Below are 15545 nucleotides of genomic sequence, written 5' to 3'. Positions count from 1 at the left end.
ATGACCCATTGATGCTTGGTGAAAGGCTGGCCATTTTTGACATATTTATTTAGTTAATTTATAGTCCACCTTTCTTTTAGAGGTTCAAGATCATACTAATTCATACTTCTGATAAAAAAAGCTTTTCTAAAGGACAAACACTTGGCAAACTGTTACCATATGAAGGTAGCACAGCTATCTTAATTTATCATTTCATTGCAAGTTTATCGCTCACCCTCCAGGACCTGCATAGCAAACTGCATTCTTCAGCAAATTCTTACAAATGTAGTTAAGCAAACCAATTGTTTTCCTGAACTCTGGCAAGGATTTCAGTCTGGCAAACTTTGGGCTTTGTTTTCCAGCCTGCTTCCTTTTGATACTTGAATGGGGCTGGTAGCAAAAGGGCAGAATAAATTATTTGCAGGATTCCAATCAATGGCTGCAATCCAATGCATACTTACATAGTGGAAGTCAAACTTTTTGGTAAACGTACACAGGATTAGGCTGCCCATCGACAGACAGGAGTGCACCTTGCAGATTTGTGTGTAGGGCAGGATGGGTGCAGTGAGTTTAGCCAGCCTAAACGCTCAGCAAACTGCACATATTCCTGACCCCTCTCTTACTCTGCCAGGATGCTGCTTTTAGTAGTATTTAGGTATGTATTAATACGCTAAGCGCATTAATAATAAATATATTGCTACCAAAAGTCAACAACTAGATCTCCAAGTTGCTGTAAAAATATTAAATGCAACATATTTAGCAGTAATATAAGAGAAAAATAGATTCCATAGTAAAGCAAACTTGAACAAAAGCAGCGTAGAAAACACCTTTGTAGCTCTCCTTTAAACCCTCTCCAGTTTGGCAAATTCTTACTCCTTGACATTAAAGGCAACATTGCCAAACTAGTCTTGAAGGTGCTCCTGGGCTCTTGCCCTTTTCTACTAAACCCAAGCAAGTCCTTGGAAGAGGGATCTCTGCAGGCAGGTCGCCGAAGAGATGCAATTACCTTCTGGGATCGAGCCGCGTCGGGCGCCGCCAGGAGCCACGAGGGGTTTGTTGTCGGCTCGCTTTTCAAGCCCGGCTCTTCTCTGAAGCTCAGCTGCCGGCGGTGCGGGTGGGGGATGCAAATGCAGGTTGCAACCCTGCGCGTTCTGCGGTTGCCGGCAGGAGCGCGGCAGGGAGGACTTTGCTCCTTCGTCGTGCAGCCCAAAGGGCCGCCTTGCAGCTCGGAGGACCCGAGGGCGAGGCGCCCTTAAACGCTGGGGAAGCCTGCCAGGAGGCTGCAGTTGGGTCCCGTTTCGTCCCTATTACCGCACTAGGTATTCCCAGCGATGTATTAAGAGTTTGAAAACGTTATAAAAAACTTCGCTTTAAAAGGGGTTACAGCTGTAAAGCAGCTGATACACACACACATATATACATATATACATATATATATACACACACACACACACATCTATACATATATATATACATACACACACACACACATATATATATATATACACACACACATATATATACATATACATATATATACATACATATATATATATATATATATATACACACACACACACACACACACACACACACATATACACAAAAAAAACAAAAAACCCCAGGTTGTCAGATACAGGGGGTTACTGTATTATGTATTCCCAGCGATGTATTAAGAGTTTGAAAACGTTATAAAAAACTTCGCTTTAAAAGGGGTTACAGCTGTAAAGCAGCTGATACACACACACATATATACATATATATATATACACACACACACACACACACATCTATACATATATATATATATATACACATACATACACACACATATATATATACACACACAAAAAAAAACCCAGGTTGTCAGATACAGGGGGTTACCGTATTATGTATTCCCAGCGATGTATTAAGAGTTTGAAAACGTTATAAAAAACTTTGCTTTAAAAGGGGTTACAGCTGTAAAGCAGCTGATACACACACATACACACATATATATATATATACACACACACACGCACACACATATACATATATATATATACATACATACATACACACATATACACACACACACACACACACACAGGTTGTCAGATACAGGGGGTTACCGTATTATGTATTCCCAGCGATGTATTAAGAGTTTGAAAATGTTATAAAAAAACATCGCTTTAAAAAGGGTTTTTGGATACCGCGGCTTATAAATGGTCGGAAGACATCTTCACGGCTAAAGGGGCCAAACAAAGTGCGAACAGTATTTTTCGTAGCGTTTTCAAACTCTTAATACATCGCTGGGAATACATAGAAAGTGCGAACAGTATTTTTTATAACATTTCCAGACTCTTAATACATCGCTGGGAATGCCTTGTGCGGTAACCCCCAGTATTTTTTATAATGTTTTCAAATTCTTAATACATCGGTGGGAATACATAGAAAGTGCGAACAGTATTTTTTGTAACATTTCCAAACTCTTAATACATCACTGGGAATACAAGTGCTGTAACCCCCTTGGTGATACAAACAGTTCTGCATCTTCCAAAAGAAGCTTTAGACCACCCCAAACCATCAGCATGGTCAAGGGGGGGGGGGAGGAGACTGGGAGGCCCATGAACAGGGCTGGATTTAGGTTTCATGAGGCCCTAAGCTATTGAAGGTAATGGGGCCCTTTAGATGTCCAGCTGTCCTTTGTCAACAACAAATTGTCACTGTTTTTTGTGTTGAATATATGCTATATGGTAATTTATGGACCTAATAGGTATCTAAAGCCATTTGCACATAACAAAATATGTATTTGATCAAAGTAATTGTTGAACTGAAATACAATTAAGAAGTATATTAATAGTGAAATAATTATTATTTCCTTTAAATTTTTGGGGGGGCCCAAGAGAGTGGGGCCCTAAGCTATAGCTTGTTTAGCTTATACGTAAATATAAGCTGAGCTGGGCAGATCATGTGATGTGTTTTCATATGGTATTTGCCTTGGATCTACGTGGTTTGAGGAGGTCAGAGAAGTAGGGTTGCCAACTTCCAGGTACTGGCTGGCGATCTCCTGCCATTACAACTGATCTCCAGCTGACATAGATCAGTTCCCCTGGAGAAAATGGCCGCTTGGGCAATTGGACTCTATGGCATTGAAGTCCCTCCCCTTCCCAAATCGTGCCCTCCTCAGGCTCCGCCCCCAAAACCTCCCACCGGTGGCAAAGAGACCTGGCAACCCTACAGAGAAGTGATCTTTGGGAGGGGGTCCATCATGGCTCCGGCTGGCCAGCATTGTCAGAAACTGGGAGCCTGTCTAAGGTGACTTCAGCAGAGGGGAGATTGACCGGGCAATTCCTATGCAGAGACTCGCTGGAGTAACTCTGTGTAGGACAGCACTGTAAGGCAACAACTGGAAAAAGAATTTATTGTAGGAGAGACCTGACTTTTCATGGTCTACAAATCCTGTTTATCCAAATTCTGTGTTGACCTCCACTACTTCTGATAAACACAGTACAAGCTGCATAAACAGAGCTTCTAGCCAGTGTGGTATAGTGCTAAGAGCGGTGGTTTGAAGCGGTGGACTCTGATCTGGAGAACTGAGTTTGGTTCCCCGCTCTTCCACATGAGCAGCGGAGGCTAATCTGGTGAACCAGGTTGGTTTCCCCACTCCTACACGTGAAGCCAGCTGGGTCATCTTGGGCTAGTCACACACTCTCTGCCTCACCTACCTCACAGGGTGTCTGTTGTGGGTAGGGGAAGGAAAGGTGATTGTAAGCAGGTTTGATTCTTCCTTAAGTGGTAGAGAAAGTTGGCATGTAAAAACCAACTCTTCTTCTTCTTGATAATGTGAAGGAAGGTTTGCTATGATTTTTTAAAAAAATATTCTGACTAGAACAGCATCTGGAAAATATAGCAAAACGTGTGGGGAAAGCGAGGCGACCTCTGATGGGGCAGAAAAGGCATGCATAATCAAAAGGAAGCCCCGAAGCAGTCGGCGGGGGTGACTGCGGGGAAACGTTCCTGCATTAAAGGCCTTTGTAACTATTCTACCACCCTGGCTTAGTGTTCTCTGTCTATTCAGCAACAATCAAAAGTTTCAGAATATGAATTAGTGAACAATTGGTGTTTTTTTTAAGCCAGGGGCTATATGTGTGAGGCCTTTAAATGTGCACCTCTCAGCCTTGCTATGGGATCCTGGGTATACAGAGGCATGTGCTTGTGGTGATATTTGAGGAAATATGGAAAAGAGAGAGAAAACCTGTCACTGAACTAAATCAATCTTTACTGAGTACATCAGTGGCCAAGATGGCAAAAAAGGAGATTTCCAAAACACAATTCAATTCAATTAGTTATACAGTCCAGGAGTACAATGGAGAGCAATTGAACAATACCTAGTGGAAGTATTTGGCTAGATGTATCCACCCATGGCTAATTCTGTTCTGTATCTTCAGACTCGAACTGACAAGGTCTCGGGCCATATGAAATTCAAACTGAATCTACATCTTTGACAACAGCTTAATTCCGTTGGAGAAGATGATTGCTTATGTCTGATGCCCCTATGCGTGTTTAGTCAGGAAATACTTCACTGGGCATTGGGAGACCATGGAGAGCAGCCAGTATATTTTTTACTGCTTCCTCGGTTATCATACGGATGGTTTTGTGCGTTCTGGAACCAAGATGAGGGGTTAAAATAACATTCTTTATTTTTAATAATGGGTGATCTCTGAAAAGAAGAGAATAAGAAAGACAGGTGGTTAAGACAGATAGTTTTATTCATCCTAACAAATGTTCAGTTAAAATAAGTAGGTAGGGCTTTCCTACCATATAAAGCAGAAGGGTGCTGGAAAAAGCAGAACATCAGCATTCTCCTGCACTGCTGGTCCCAGCTGTGCTGCCGGTACCTCAGCTACTTGTTCAGAGATCTGGCCCTTGGATGCCAATAATTATAGTCTGGTGTACCATTCAGCACACATACTGGGAGGGTGCCTACCCCTGGTTTAAAGCTGTGTAGTTGATCAAACATCTGTTTTTTCTTTGGTTAAATGCAAACTTTTTGCATATTACCAAAACCTCAACAGAATCTGTTCCCCAATCTTCAATTAATGAGGAAGCTCTTCCACACTGTCAGACAGAAAGGTAATCTTTAATGCAAGCGAGGAACCCACAAGGATTTGTGGGGTATCTTATTTCCCCTCCTCCACAATTTATCTCTTTTCCCTGAAAGCCCCCAAAGGCTCTATGGGTTTTTCCAATGTACCAAAAATGGCAAGCACATTTTATCGCATAAATTAAATGTTTGGAATCACAGTTGTTAAAACTCTCAATCATGAACTTTTGGCCACTAGCTGGATTAATGATTTCTTTGACTGTTAGCATGAACCTGCAACTCAAATATCGCATAAGTGAACACAGGTCCAGGATTAGGCAACGTGTATTGGAGGCCCCTCTAACACAGCATTTCCTTGACAATAATCACACTGATGAGGATCTTTCATTTTTTGTGTTATGGCGATTCAATCAGCAGAAATATGATAGGTCTGATGTGGATCTCATATTAAGATGTCAAGAATCTAAATACATCCACATGTTTGATACTTTGTATCCTAAAGCACTGAATACCTCGATGGATTTAGCATGCTATTTGTAACATAATATATGTAACAGCTGTCTCTTTAATTGAATTCAGTTTTTCTGTAATGTAAAATGTAACTGTCTCTTTAATGGTTGATTCTTACATGTGAGTGCACCATTTAAAATTAAGGGCAGTATCTTTGGTAAATTGCCAACGCAGAGAATGTTAATAACAGCCAGCGTGTGAGTATGATGCTCCGTCTTCTCTCTATTTTCTCCCTTGTTTAAGCCAATTGCTAGCATATTCATGTTAATTATTATTTGTTAATTAGTATTATGTACTAATTTATGATATAGTGGTCCCTGAAGAAGGCGTTAATCGCTTAAACAGAAAGATCACGGGCTTCTGTTGAGAACAACTGCACTACTGAATTGCTACTCTCAAGAAGCATAACTGTGGAAGAAAGGGAGGTTGGCACCCCCTTTCATGGACTTACCTATAATACTGTTATTTGTTTGTAACAAGGCATAGTCCTCTCTTCGGCGTTACTTTTAAGGCAATAATTAACAACACATGTTTTTGCCTACATACTATCAGTGGTGGATATGTTATTAAATACCACTACTTTATAATCATTGTGTCTAGCTTTGTGAAGTGCTGTTTCTAGTTTGCTGAGTATCCTACAGCACGCTAACCTTTGTTTACCACAGTACCTGGAGGCTGGCAACCCTAACTGCTGCTGTGTAGACAGGCAAGAGATGCGAATCCTGGCTGAGGGGAAGTGTAAACTCATGGCTGCAGCTGTTTCCTTTCCACCTACTGTCCTGACATCTCTCCCTGGTTGTGCGTTGTTTATTGGGAGGAGATGAATTATGTGGGGACATTGTCAGTGCATAACACTGTAAATAATGGGTGTCAACAGAGTTGCCATGGGCGTTGTGGGAGTAGTTGTTGGCATTATCTTTTTGTTTCTGGGAATTCATAAGATGAAGACTACATTTACCTGGGCATAGCTGCGATATAGGAGTTGTTGTGTACTGGAACCACAGGATTGCTCTGCAAATTGATAAGACTGAAACTTGCATTCCTAACCTTGATTTAACAGCTATACATAATATTTACTCCCTTTAGGTTTTGGTTGGGAATAGAAGCATGTATTGCATTACACATTTTCTCCGAATATGCTTCCTGTTGCACACTGTGGTAGAGGTCTGGGGAGCCAGGCTCCACTTTGATTCCCTGGGTTCTTCTGTTGTTCTTGCACAGTGCTTGTGGTCATTGAAATATGAAAACCTCTGGATAAACAGAAGTTTACCTGGGCAGTGGTTCCGGATAAGTGACATCCAAAGCAGCACCCTTAATAATCCCAGTTTGAAGAGCTTCCACAAGTGCATCTTGGTCAACAACTGATCCTGTATAGAAGTCCACAAATAAAAAGACATTTATTACAGATTAGTATACATTTAGTATAATATCCTGCTCTGCGATAGTGTGGATGCTACTTAATAAAAAGTAAAGTTAGTCCTCTAGGTAACTGAGTCTATCCTATTTTGGTCACATTATGAGAAGACAAGAGTCACTGGAAAAGACCATCATGCTAGGAAAAGTTGAGGGCAGCAGGAAAAGAGGAAGACCCAACAAGAGATGGATGGACTCAATAAAGGAAGCCACAGCCCTCAGTTTGCAAGATCTGAGCAAGGCTGTCAAAGATAGGACATTTTGGATTAAGTTGATTCATAGGGTCGCCATGAGTCAGAAGCGACTTGACAGCACTTAACACATAGTCCTCTGTGGAAGCACTGGGTCATTGCTGACCCATGGGGTGACGTCACATCACAATGTTTACTAGGCAGACTATGTTTACGGGGTGGTTTGCCATTGCCTTCCTCGTTCATCTTTCCTTTACCCCCAGCAAGCTGGGGACTCATTTTACCAACCTCGGAAGGATGGAAGGCTGAGTCATCCTTGAGCCGGCTACCTGAAACTGACTTCCATCGGGATCAAACTCAGGTCGTCAGCAGAGCTTTGACTGCAGGACTGCAGCTTACCACTCTGCGCCACAGGCTCCTGGATGATGGTTAAGGCATATATAAATTTCTGGAGTACTTATATACTTTGATGCCTGGAGTACTTTTCTTCCTGCAATCACTAAGGCTTGTACAATGAAGACTGTCAGATGACTCTCTGGAGAACCCTCCTAAAACCATCCCCTCTTAGATATATTAAATCCATTCGCAATCCCTTACAATAATCTTGATGTGATCCACAACAAATGAACAAGGTTTGCCAGACTCCATCAGCAGCAGCAACAAGAACTAGAAAATTAAGCTCCCTTGAACACACGCATGCTTACAAATGGCCTTATTTGTGAGCCTGCGTGGTGTAGTGGTTAAGAGCGGTGGTTTGCAGCAGTGGACTGTGATCTGGAGAACCGGGTTTGATTCCCCACTCCTCCACATGAGCGGTGGTCGCTAATCCGGTGAACTGGGTGACTTTGGTCTAGTCACAGCTCTCTCAGCCTCACCTACCTCACAGGGTGTCTGTTGCAGGGGAAAAGGGAATGGATTGTAAGCCGGTTTGATTCTTCCTTAAGTGGTAGAGAAAGTCGGCATATAAAAACCAGCTCGTGTTGTTGTTGTTGTTGTTGTTCTTCTTCTTCTTCTTCTTGTTGTTCTTCTTCTTCCCCCTTCATTATTATTTCATAGGAAGAATTTTATTGTCCACCATCCTAGTGTAGGTTCTCTACCAGCTTCTCAATTCCATTCTATCCTTAACCTATATAAACTGGGGTTGTATTTTCATCATTTCATCCTGTTGCCAAACCTTTGGATTTCCCAACACACAAACTTGCTTTGAGCAAACAGTACCTTTGTTAATCAGACACTGCAATACACCTGGTCTAAAACAGTCTATTAACAGATGTTGCACATGTATCTGTTCTCAATAAAACTCAGGAAATAATATGTAGTCCATAGTTTTGTAAAGGATAACAAATAATCCTGCTAGTTCAGCAGATCTGAACAGATCTTATTATATTGCCATCTTTTGCAATAAGAGTTCCCCCCTCAATTTTATGCATCCATATAATAGGATAATAGAAATGTTCATATTAATGTTACTAATATGCAACTTATATCTCATTGATCAACTTGTATGAAACCTGGGGAGTAATTGAGCACATTTTTAAAGCATCTATTTTATGACTTACCTCTAGAGATATTTATGAGGGTAGCTAAAGGTTTCATCAGTTCTAGCTCCTTTTTCCCAATCAGTTTGTACGTCTGAGGTGTTAAATTGACAGCAAGCATCACAAAGTCGGACCGCTGGAGCAAATCTTCTATCTTCCCACAATAACAGGCGCTCACAGCCAGTTCTTCATCTTCTTTCCTGACAGAAAATAATCATTATGCCCTCTTTGACAAGTACTTGCTTATAGAAAAAATAGATTTTGTTACAGCTGGCTCCCCCCCCCCCCTTATGATTACAGTCTGACCAAAGCAATTGTGATCATTATCTAAGGACCTGTTTCAAATAACAGAATGATCTTTGGATAGTGTATTCCTCCTTCTGGATAATGATTTGTAGGCTGCTGGTTGATTGACTGATTGACTAGGTCATCTTTTAGTAATTTCCATTCTGGAAAATCCAAAAGAGAAAGTCATGCAGTGCAAGTATAGCAAATTTACCCAGAGGCGAATCCCACAGTATTCAGTGGGTAGGGTTGCCAGATCCCTCTTTGCCATCAATGGGAGGTTTTTGGGGGTGGAGCCTGAGGAGGGAGGGGTTTGGGGAGGGGAGGCGACTTCAGTGCCATACAGTCCAATAGCCAAAGCAGCCATTTTCTCCAGGTGAACTGATCTCTATTGGCCAGAGATTAGTTGTAATAGCAGGAGATCTCCAGCTAGTACCTGGAGGTTGGCAACCCTATTAGTGGGTCTTACTCCCTGGTAAGTGTTTTAAGTGTTTTAAACTCCTCCCTCTGGCCCTAGTGTCTTCTCAGTCTTGCCCCTGCTACCAAAAAGAGGAAAAATAGAGCAGATATTTAATATTCACATTCTTATCGTACTCTTAACTACATACTGTGTTCTTGCAGCAAACACATATTTAGGTTATTAGATACTCCAGTGCTTTCAAATGGATGAGAATAGTATTTCAGTTTACATTCTGGTATTGATGTCTCCTAGTCGGTCTGCTGGCAAATAATTTAATTAATTAAATGTGCAACTCTTAAGAAATTAAATACTTTAAGGAGAGAATTGGGCCCTTCAAATAACATGATATAATTTCTATGGGGAAAGTGGCACAAAACGTAGAGGCTTAAAGTCAGGCACACATTGGCTCACCCAAAGGGGGCCCTTGATTCTCTGTACAGAACCAACTTTAAGTAAAAAGAAGGTGAAACTTTTAACTACCTATGTCTTTGAATGTCTGAGAAAGAATTGGGGGTTAGTTAGACCTGGCGCTGAAGGTCATCCACCTGGACAAGTTTATTTTTTTACCTTTTTTTTTGTTGTTTTAATGACTAAGCTGTTAACTTTCAACCTCCCTTCACAAAACTACCCCTTTATTCACCCTGTTCAGTTCAGCAAGCACCCCTTAACCTACCCCCTCCTTCCCTGGGTGATTCAAGTCCTTGTGTGCTGTTCTCTCCAAAGATTCAAACGTTACATCAGAAGCAGCGTTAACGAATCCTGTGCAGTAGTTTTGTATCTTGAATCAATAGATATCTTGATTGTCACAGGAAGAGTGGCAAAGTCTTAATCTTGTTCTCAGTGCAATTCAAGACGCATTATAAAATAAGGTACCCCACAATTGGCACACGCTTCTATTTCCTTACAAATAGCACAAAACAAAAATCCAGCAGCGTAGCTAAAGTCAATGTTATCCAAATGAACAGAATATTCAAACATTATAAAAAAGTGCAGATGCTGAAAATGGCAACTAAACCAAACATGCCTATTCCTCCCCTTCTCTGGCCACTTCCATAATATATAGTAACTTTGGTCCAAAGTACAGGTTACATCTACCACGTGATTGCCATGGAGATTTGCAGCTGTGCAACAGTTGTGAGTTCCCAACTGTCATATGGCTACAAGTCCCTGTAGTTTGGCCCTTTGTGTACTGGTCCATGGAAGAGAAACAGCATGACACCAGGGTTTCCAGTGTGTTCTGTTAGATGTTACAGAGAAGACTATATGCATTTATTGTTTTCAGTATCAGTCATGTGTTTTGTAACATTTACTTCTGTCCTGGCACAAATATTGTTTAGGATACTACAGGGAAGATGAAGTTAATCCCAACAAAAGTAAAGTTGGGAGTTCACTTATTAACTCAGAATGGAGATGAGTCTAAAAACTGAGATGTCTTCTGGTTCAGCCGTCCTGGCTGGAAGGTTGGCATGAAATCATGTAATGAAAAGATGATTTGGAGAAATGTTGGGACAGCTTCTTGGCTACTTGCTAAGCTGTTATGTGCACTCACTTTCCCAGAGATCCCTGCTGAAGAACAACAACATTCCTGGGTGCAAAGGCCCTAATAATCCTTTGGGATCCATTTCTTACTGTGGTTAGCTAACAGCTCCCACAAGTACATAAGAACATAAGAACATAAGAAAGGCCCTGCTGGATCAGACCAAGGCCCATCAAGTCCAACAGTCTGTTCACACAGTGGCCAACCAGGTGCCTTTAGGAAGCCACAAACAAGATAACTGCAGCAGCACCATCCTACCTGTGTTCCACCGCACCCAAAATAATAGGCATGCTCCTCTGATACTAGAGAGAATAGGTATACAGCATGACCAGTATCCATTCTAACTAATAGCCATGAATACCCCTCTCCTCCATGAATGTCCACTCCCCTCTTAAAGCCCTCCAAGCTGGCAGCCATCACCACATCCTGGGGCAGGGAGTTTCACAATTTAACTACGTTGTGTGAAAAAATATTTCCTTTTATCTGTTTTGAATCTCTCGCTCTCCAGCTTTAGCAGATGACTCCGTGTTCTAGTATTATGGGAGAGGGAGAAAAACGTCTCCCTGTCCACTCTCTCCAAACCATACATAATTTTATAGACCTCTATCATGTCTCCCCTTAGCCGCCTTCTTTCCAAGCTAAACAGCCCTAAGCGTCCTAACCGCTCCCCATAGGACAGTTGCTCTAGTCCCTTAATCATTTTGGTTGCTCTTTTCTGCACCTTCTCGCTCTGTAATATCCTTTTTTAGGTGTGGTGACCAGAACTGTACACAGTATTCCAAGTGTGGTCTCACCATAGATTTGTACAAGGGCAGTATGATATCAGCAGTTTAATTCTCTATTCCTCGTCTAATTATGGCCATCATGGAATTTGCCTTTTTTACTGCAGCCGCACACTGGGTTGACATCTTCATTGAGCTATCCACCACCATCCCAAGATCCCTTTCTTGGTCTGTCGCAGACAACCATCTACTCTTCCTTCATTATATTCTGCAGAGAGTTCAGTTCACCTGCAAAAACAGGTTAATGTCTAAAAATAAATTCTTCCAGTTATACATACAGATCTTTTGCAAGAGAAAAGGAAACAAGGGGGATAAAAAAAACACTTTAAAGAGGTGCTCATATAATCTGCTATATATGGATCAAGACATGCATGTTTACCTTCTGTTCCTGTTGTGATAAATAATTTTCATTTCCAATGCACTGGCCCGCTGAGCAACTTTGTAGCCGATGCTGCCCATTCCAATGATACCCAGAGTGGCCCCATTGACTTCATCTCCTAACATGTTACAAGGGAAATACTCAGTGTCTGGGGAAGTAGCCACCTGGCAACCTAAGTGACAAAAAAATAAAGAGTGTGTATGTGAGGAAGAGAGAATTATAGGAAGAAAGGCTTTAACAAAGGGGATTTCAATTTATTTTTGTGTCTCCTAGGTTGCAATCTTTAACATAATTCCTTAGATGTTCATCCATGGAAATCAATGGCATTTGCTTCCAAGCCAATAAGTACTTTTCAGATAAATGTTGTATTGCATTATCAGGAGTGCAGGCAGCCCATTACTGAAGTTTTTTTTTTTTTAATGTGGTGCCTCTACAGGGGCTTCCCAGCCGCCGTGGAGAAAATAAAACAATTTAAAATGTATAATGGGGAAAATGCCCCCACAAAAAACAGCAAGGCTACACCACCAAAAAAGGTGCAACGCTGCAAATCGAAGGGGTATTCCTGGGATGAAAAGGATTAGGATGCTGCCTAAAGGCAGCTTTGCCCCCTGGAACACCCCCCCATGTTGGCGCGGACTCCCTCTTCTGGGATTTCACTCCCAGTGTGGTTGTGCCAGCGGCGGAGCCCCACACAGCAGCGTGGCTTACCAGCGTTGAGGTGAATGCCCCCCATGCCAGCATAAGTGTCCAAGCGGCCATTTTCTCCAGGTGAACTGATCTCTTTCAGCTGGAGATCAGTTGTAATAGCAGGAGATCTCCAGCTAGTACCTGGAGGTTGGCGACCCTAATCTTGGAATCAGCTGGCAGTAACAGGGGTAAACTGGTGGAGGGGCAGGTGCCAGTATTGGACAGCTGCAGCCAGGAGTCATGGGTGAACCCCTTATCTTTTATGCTCTTGTGTACCACGAGAAGGATTCAGCGGGAGAGAACAGAATCCTACAGATGGCATACTCCACAGGCAAATCCATAGTGCAAGGGGAAATTCTGAAGCTCACAAGTTCTTTGTGGAGTGCTGTGTTGTGGCACAAAGTATCACTGATCTATTAACGTTCGATAAACCCATTCATGTTTGAAAATTGGCTCCACAGGGAGTGGGAAGGGGCCATGAGGATTAGGAAATGCAAATATATTCAAGAAAGCATGCCAAAGAAGAAATTGACTGAAATTGGGAGAATGGCTTTGAGTCAAGGGTAGGGTTGCCAACCTCCAGGTACCGGCTGGAGATCTCCTGCTATTTCAACTGATTTCCAGCTGATAGAGATCAGTTCCCCTCGAGAAAAGTTTTGGCAATTGGACTGTATGGCATCGAAGTCCCTCCCCTCCCCAAACCCTGCCCTCCTCAAGGTCCACCCCAAAAACCTCCCGCCGGTGGTGAAGAGGGACCTGGCCACCCTAGTTAGGGGTGAATACTATCTTTGTTTTGATTAATGGCAAACATGGTCAGTAATTGTTTGAACGGGAAATAGTCTTGTGGAAAAGTGGAAAATTGTGTACAGATTTTGAGAAGAGAGAAATATCCTTGTAAATACGCAAGCTGGTAACCATTCATTTTGTATGGCTTTCGTCTTTGTTAGCCTGCCCTCCTATCTTCTTTTCTAGGATAAGTAAGATGGAGGCTGTCGAGAACTTGGTAGGAAAAGAGCTCTTGTCGAGAAGAGGATGATGTTACCAGCTTGACTAGCATAAATGAGGATATTGCAGTGGGCTTTCCTAACGGGCAAACGAGTGCTTGACCTCTTAATAAAAGAACACTGATGTTCCTCGATGTCTGGATATCTCTCCTCTGCCGCTGGAATGTGACACCAAATGTGCAATTTGGGCCGCTGACACTGATAGAGGAGGAAAGACGCAAATTGGTAGCCTGGAAGAATTCTGGGGGACTCTAGGGATCCTCTCTGTTTCTTGAGGATTAGGAAACAGCATCAGTAGTTGCTGCAGGAGCCTGTTTGGGTCCACTGTGCTCTACGTCTATATTTGTAAATAAACCAGTGTTACAAAGACTCATTCAAAGGAAACTAAAGGTGCTTCCGCACTAATGTTTTGCTCTGCCTTGGCATCCTTACTGCAGTGCTGCTTCTAGAAGCATCCAATTGATGCAGTCCTGAGAGTCCAAGCACCATTGTTTGGGTAAGCTCCACTGAGCGTAGTGGAACTTATGTAAACACACAAAGGAAAAGGCTGTGAGATCTACATTGGCGCTACCAGGTTTCTTGAAATTTGGGTTCCTTTTAAGACTTTCAACTTTTTTGCCACGTGGACATCTTTGGCTTAGAACCATTAAATAAAAGGTTTTGGAATTGGTGTTTTATAATCAGTGTTAGGATCAAGGTACCGGTAGAGTATCCCTTCTCTGGACATCCCATATCTGGACTGAAATGAAAACCAGACCCTTCGAGTTGGCATGCAGGCAGATCCATGCTGCCTGCTTTGAATGTTTCCTCGCACCTAAAAAAATAAAATGCAGTGTACACTGCATCGTAGGTGGAGACTGAAAGCCTGCAGTTGTTAGTTTGTTTGTTGTGGCTCTTGTTTAACAGCTGATACAGGTATTCTGGTGAGATAGTTACACCTTTGCTTTCTGATGGTTCAATGTACCCAAAATTATTTAAAATATTGCTTAAAATTACATTCAGGCTGTGTGTATAAAGTATATATAAAACATAAATGAATTTGCATCCCATCCTCAAGATATCTCATGTATATGTAAAAATTCCAAAATGTTCCAATATACAGAAAGATCCAAAATACGGACTACATCTGGTCCCAAGCAGTCCAGATAAGGGGTACTCAACCTGTATTAGCAGTTACTATTGTGATAATAATGCTTTGCAAATGAAAGTAATAAATATAAGTTTATACAATGGGAAGGAACAGGCCCAGCATGATAAACGTTACCCTCAATGAGTCTTCTAGCAGCTGCCAGCAGCAGAGCTATCCCAACGTCTGCTGTGCAGCTGGAGACGGCGTTGGGAGCGTTGGCCATCCTGACTCCAAACCCTGCAATCAGCTTCAGATCCAAGTGGTCCATTCCTACACCGGAATTTGCAACCACTTTTAAGTTAGGTAGGCTCTTCAGAAGCTCTCGGTCAATGACTGGTCTGTGCCACCATACATAAAGAGCTTTGACTTTTCCACTAAGACAGGCTTTGTTTTCAAGAAACTCCTTCATGGTGATAAGGTGAAAGTGTTTCTTCAGAAAGGGCACATGCCCTTCTAAGACACCGAGTATTCCTCCCACTTCATTTACTAGCAGCCCAGGCAGCTCTGGTTCTTCCATGATCTGCAACCAAAATGAAAGACAACTCTTCCATTAAACGGTCTAAAC

At 42.1% G+C, this 15545-nt stretch overlaps 1 protein-coding gene across 1 annotated transcript; it reads right to left on the bottom strand.

Annotated features, from left to right (window-relative positions):
• Positions 1-4524: 4524 nt before the first annotated feature.
• On the bottom strand, positions 4525-15497 carry LOC130481713 (probable 2-ketogluconate reductase). The gene is made up of 5 exons (XM_056854483.1): positions 15116-15497; positions 12161-12332; positions 8739-8917; positions 6846-6942; positions 4525-4681 (listed from the first exon to the last, which is right to left on the bottom strand). The coding sequence occupies exons 1-5, from the start codon at positions 15495-15497 to the stop codon at positions 4525-4527; spliced, it is 987 nt and encodes a 328-aa protein (XP_056710461.1).
• Positions 15498-15545: the final 48 nt, after the last annotated feature.

This window comes from Euleptes europaea, chromosome 8 (assembly GCF_029931775.1).
Source record: "Euleptes europaea isolate rEulEur1 chromosome 8, rEulEur1.hap1, whole genome shotgun sequence".
NCBI lineage: Eukaryota > Metazoa > Chordata > Lepidosauria > Squamata > Sphaerodactylidae > Euleptes > Euleptes europaea.
This window is presented reverse-complemented; position numbering and strand designations above follow the sequence as displayed.

Bases quoted from the DNA above. Each gene is read 5' to 3' on its own strand.
- LOC130481713 (XM_056854483.1), bottom strand. From the start codon at position 15,497: ATGGAAGAACCAGAGCTGCCTGGGCTGCTAGTAAATGAAGTGGGAGGA. The intron at 8,918-12,160 runs GTAAACATGCAT...ATTTTCTGTCAG, and splicing joins TATCACAACAGGAACAGAAG to GAAAGAAGATGAAGAACTGG. The intron at 4,682-6,845 runs GTAAACTTCTGT...TCTTCTTTTCAG, and splicing joins TATCCGGAACCACTGCCCAG to AGATCACCCATTATTAAAAA.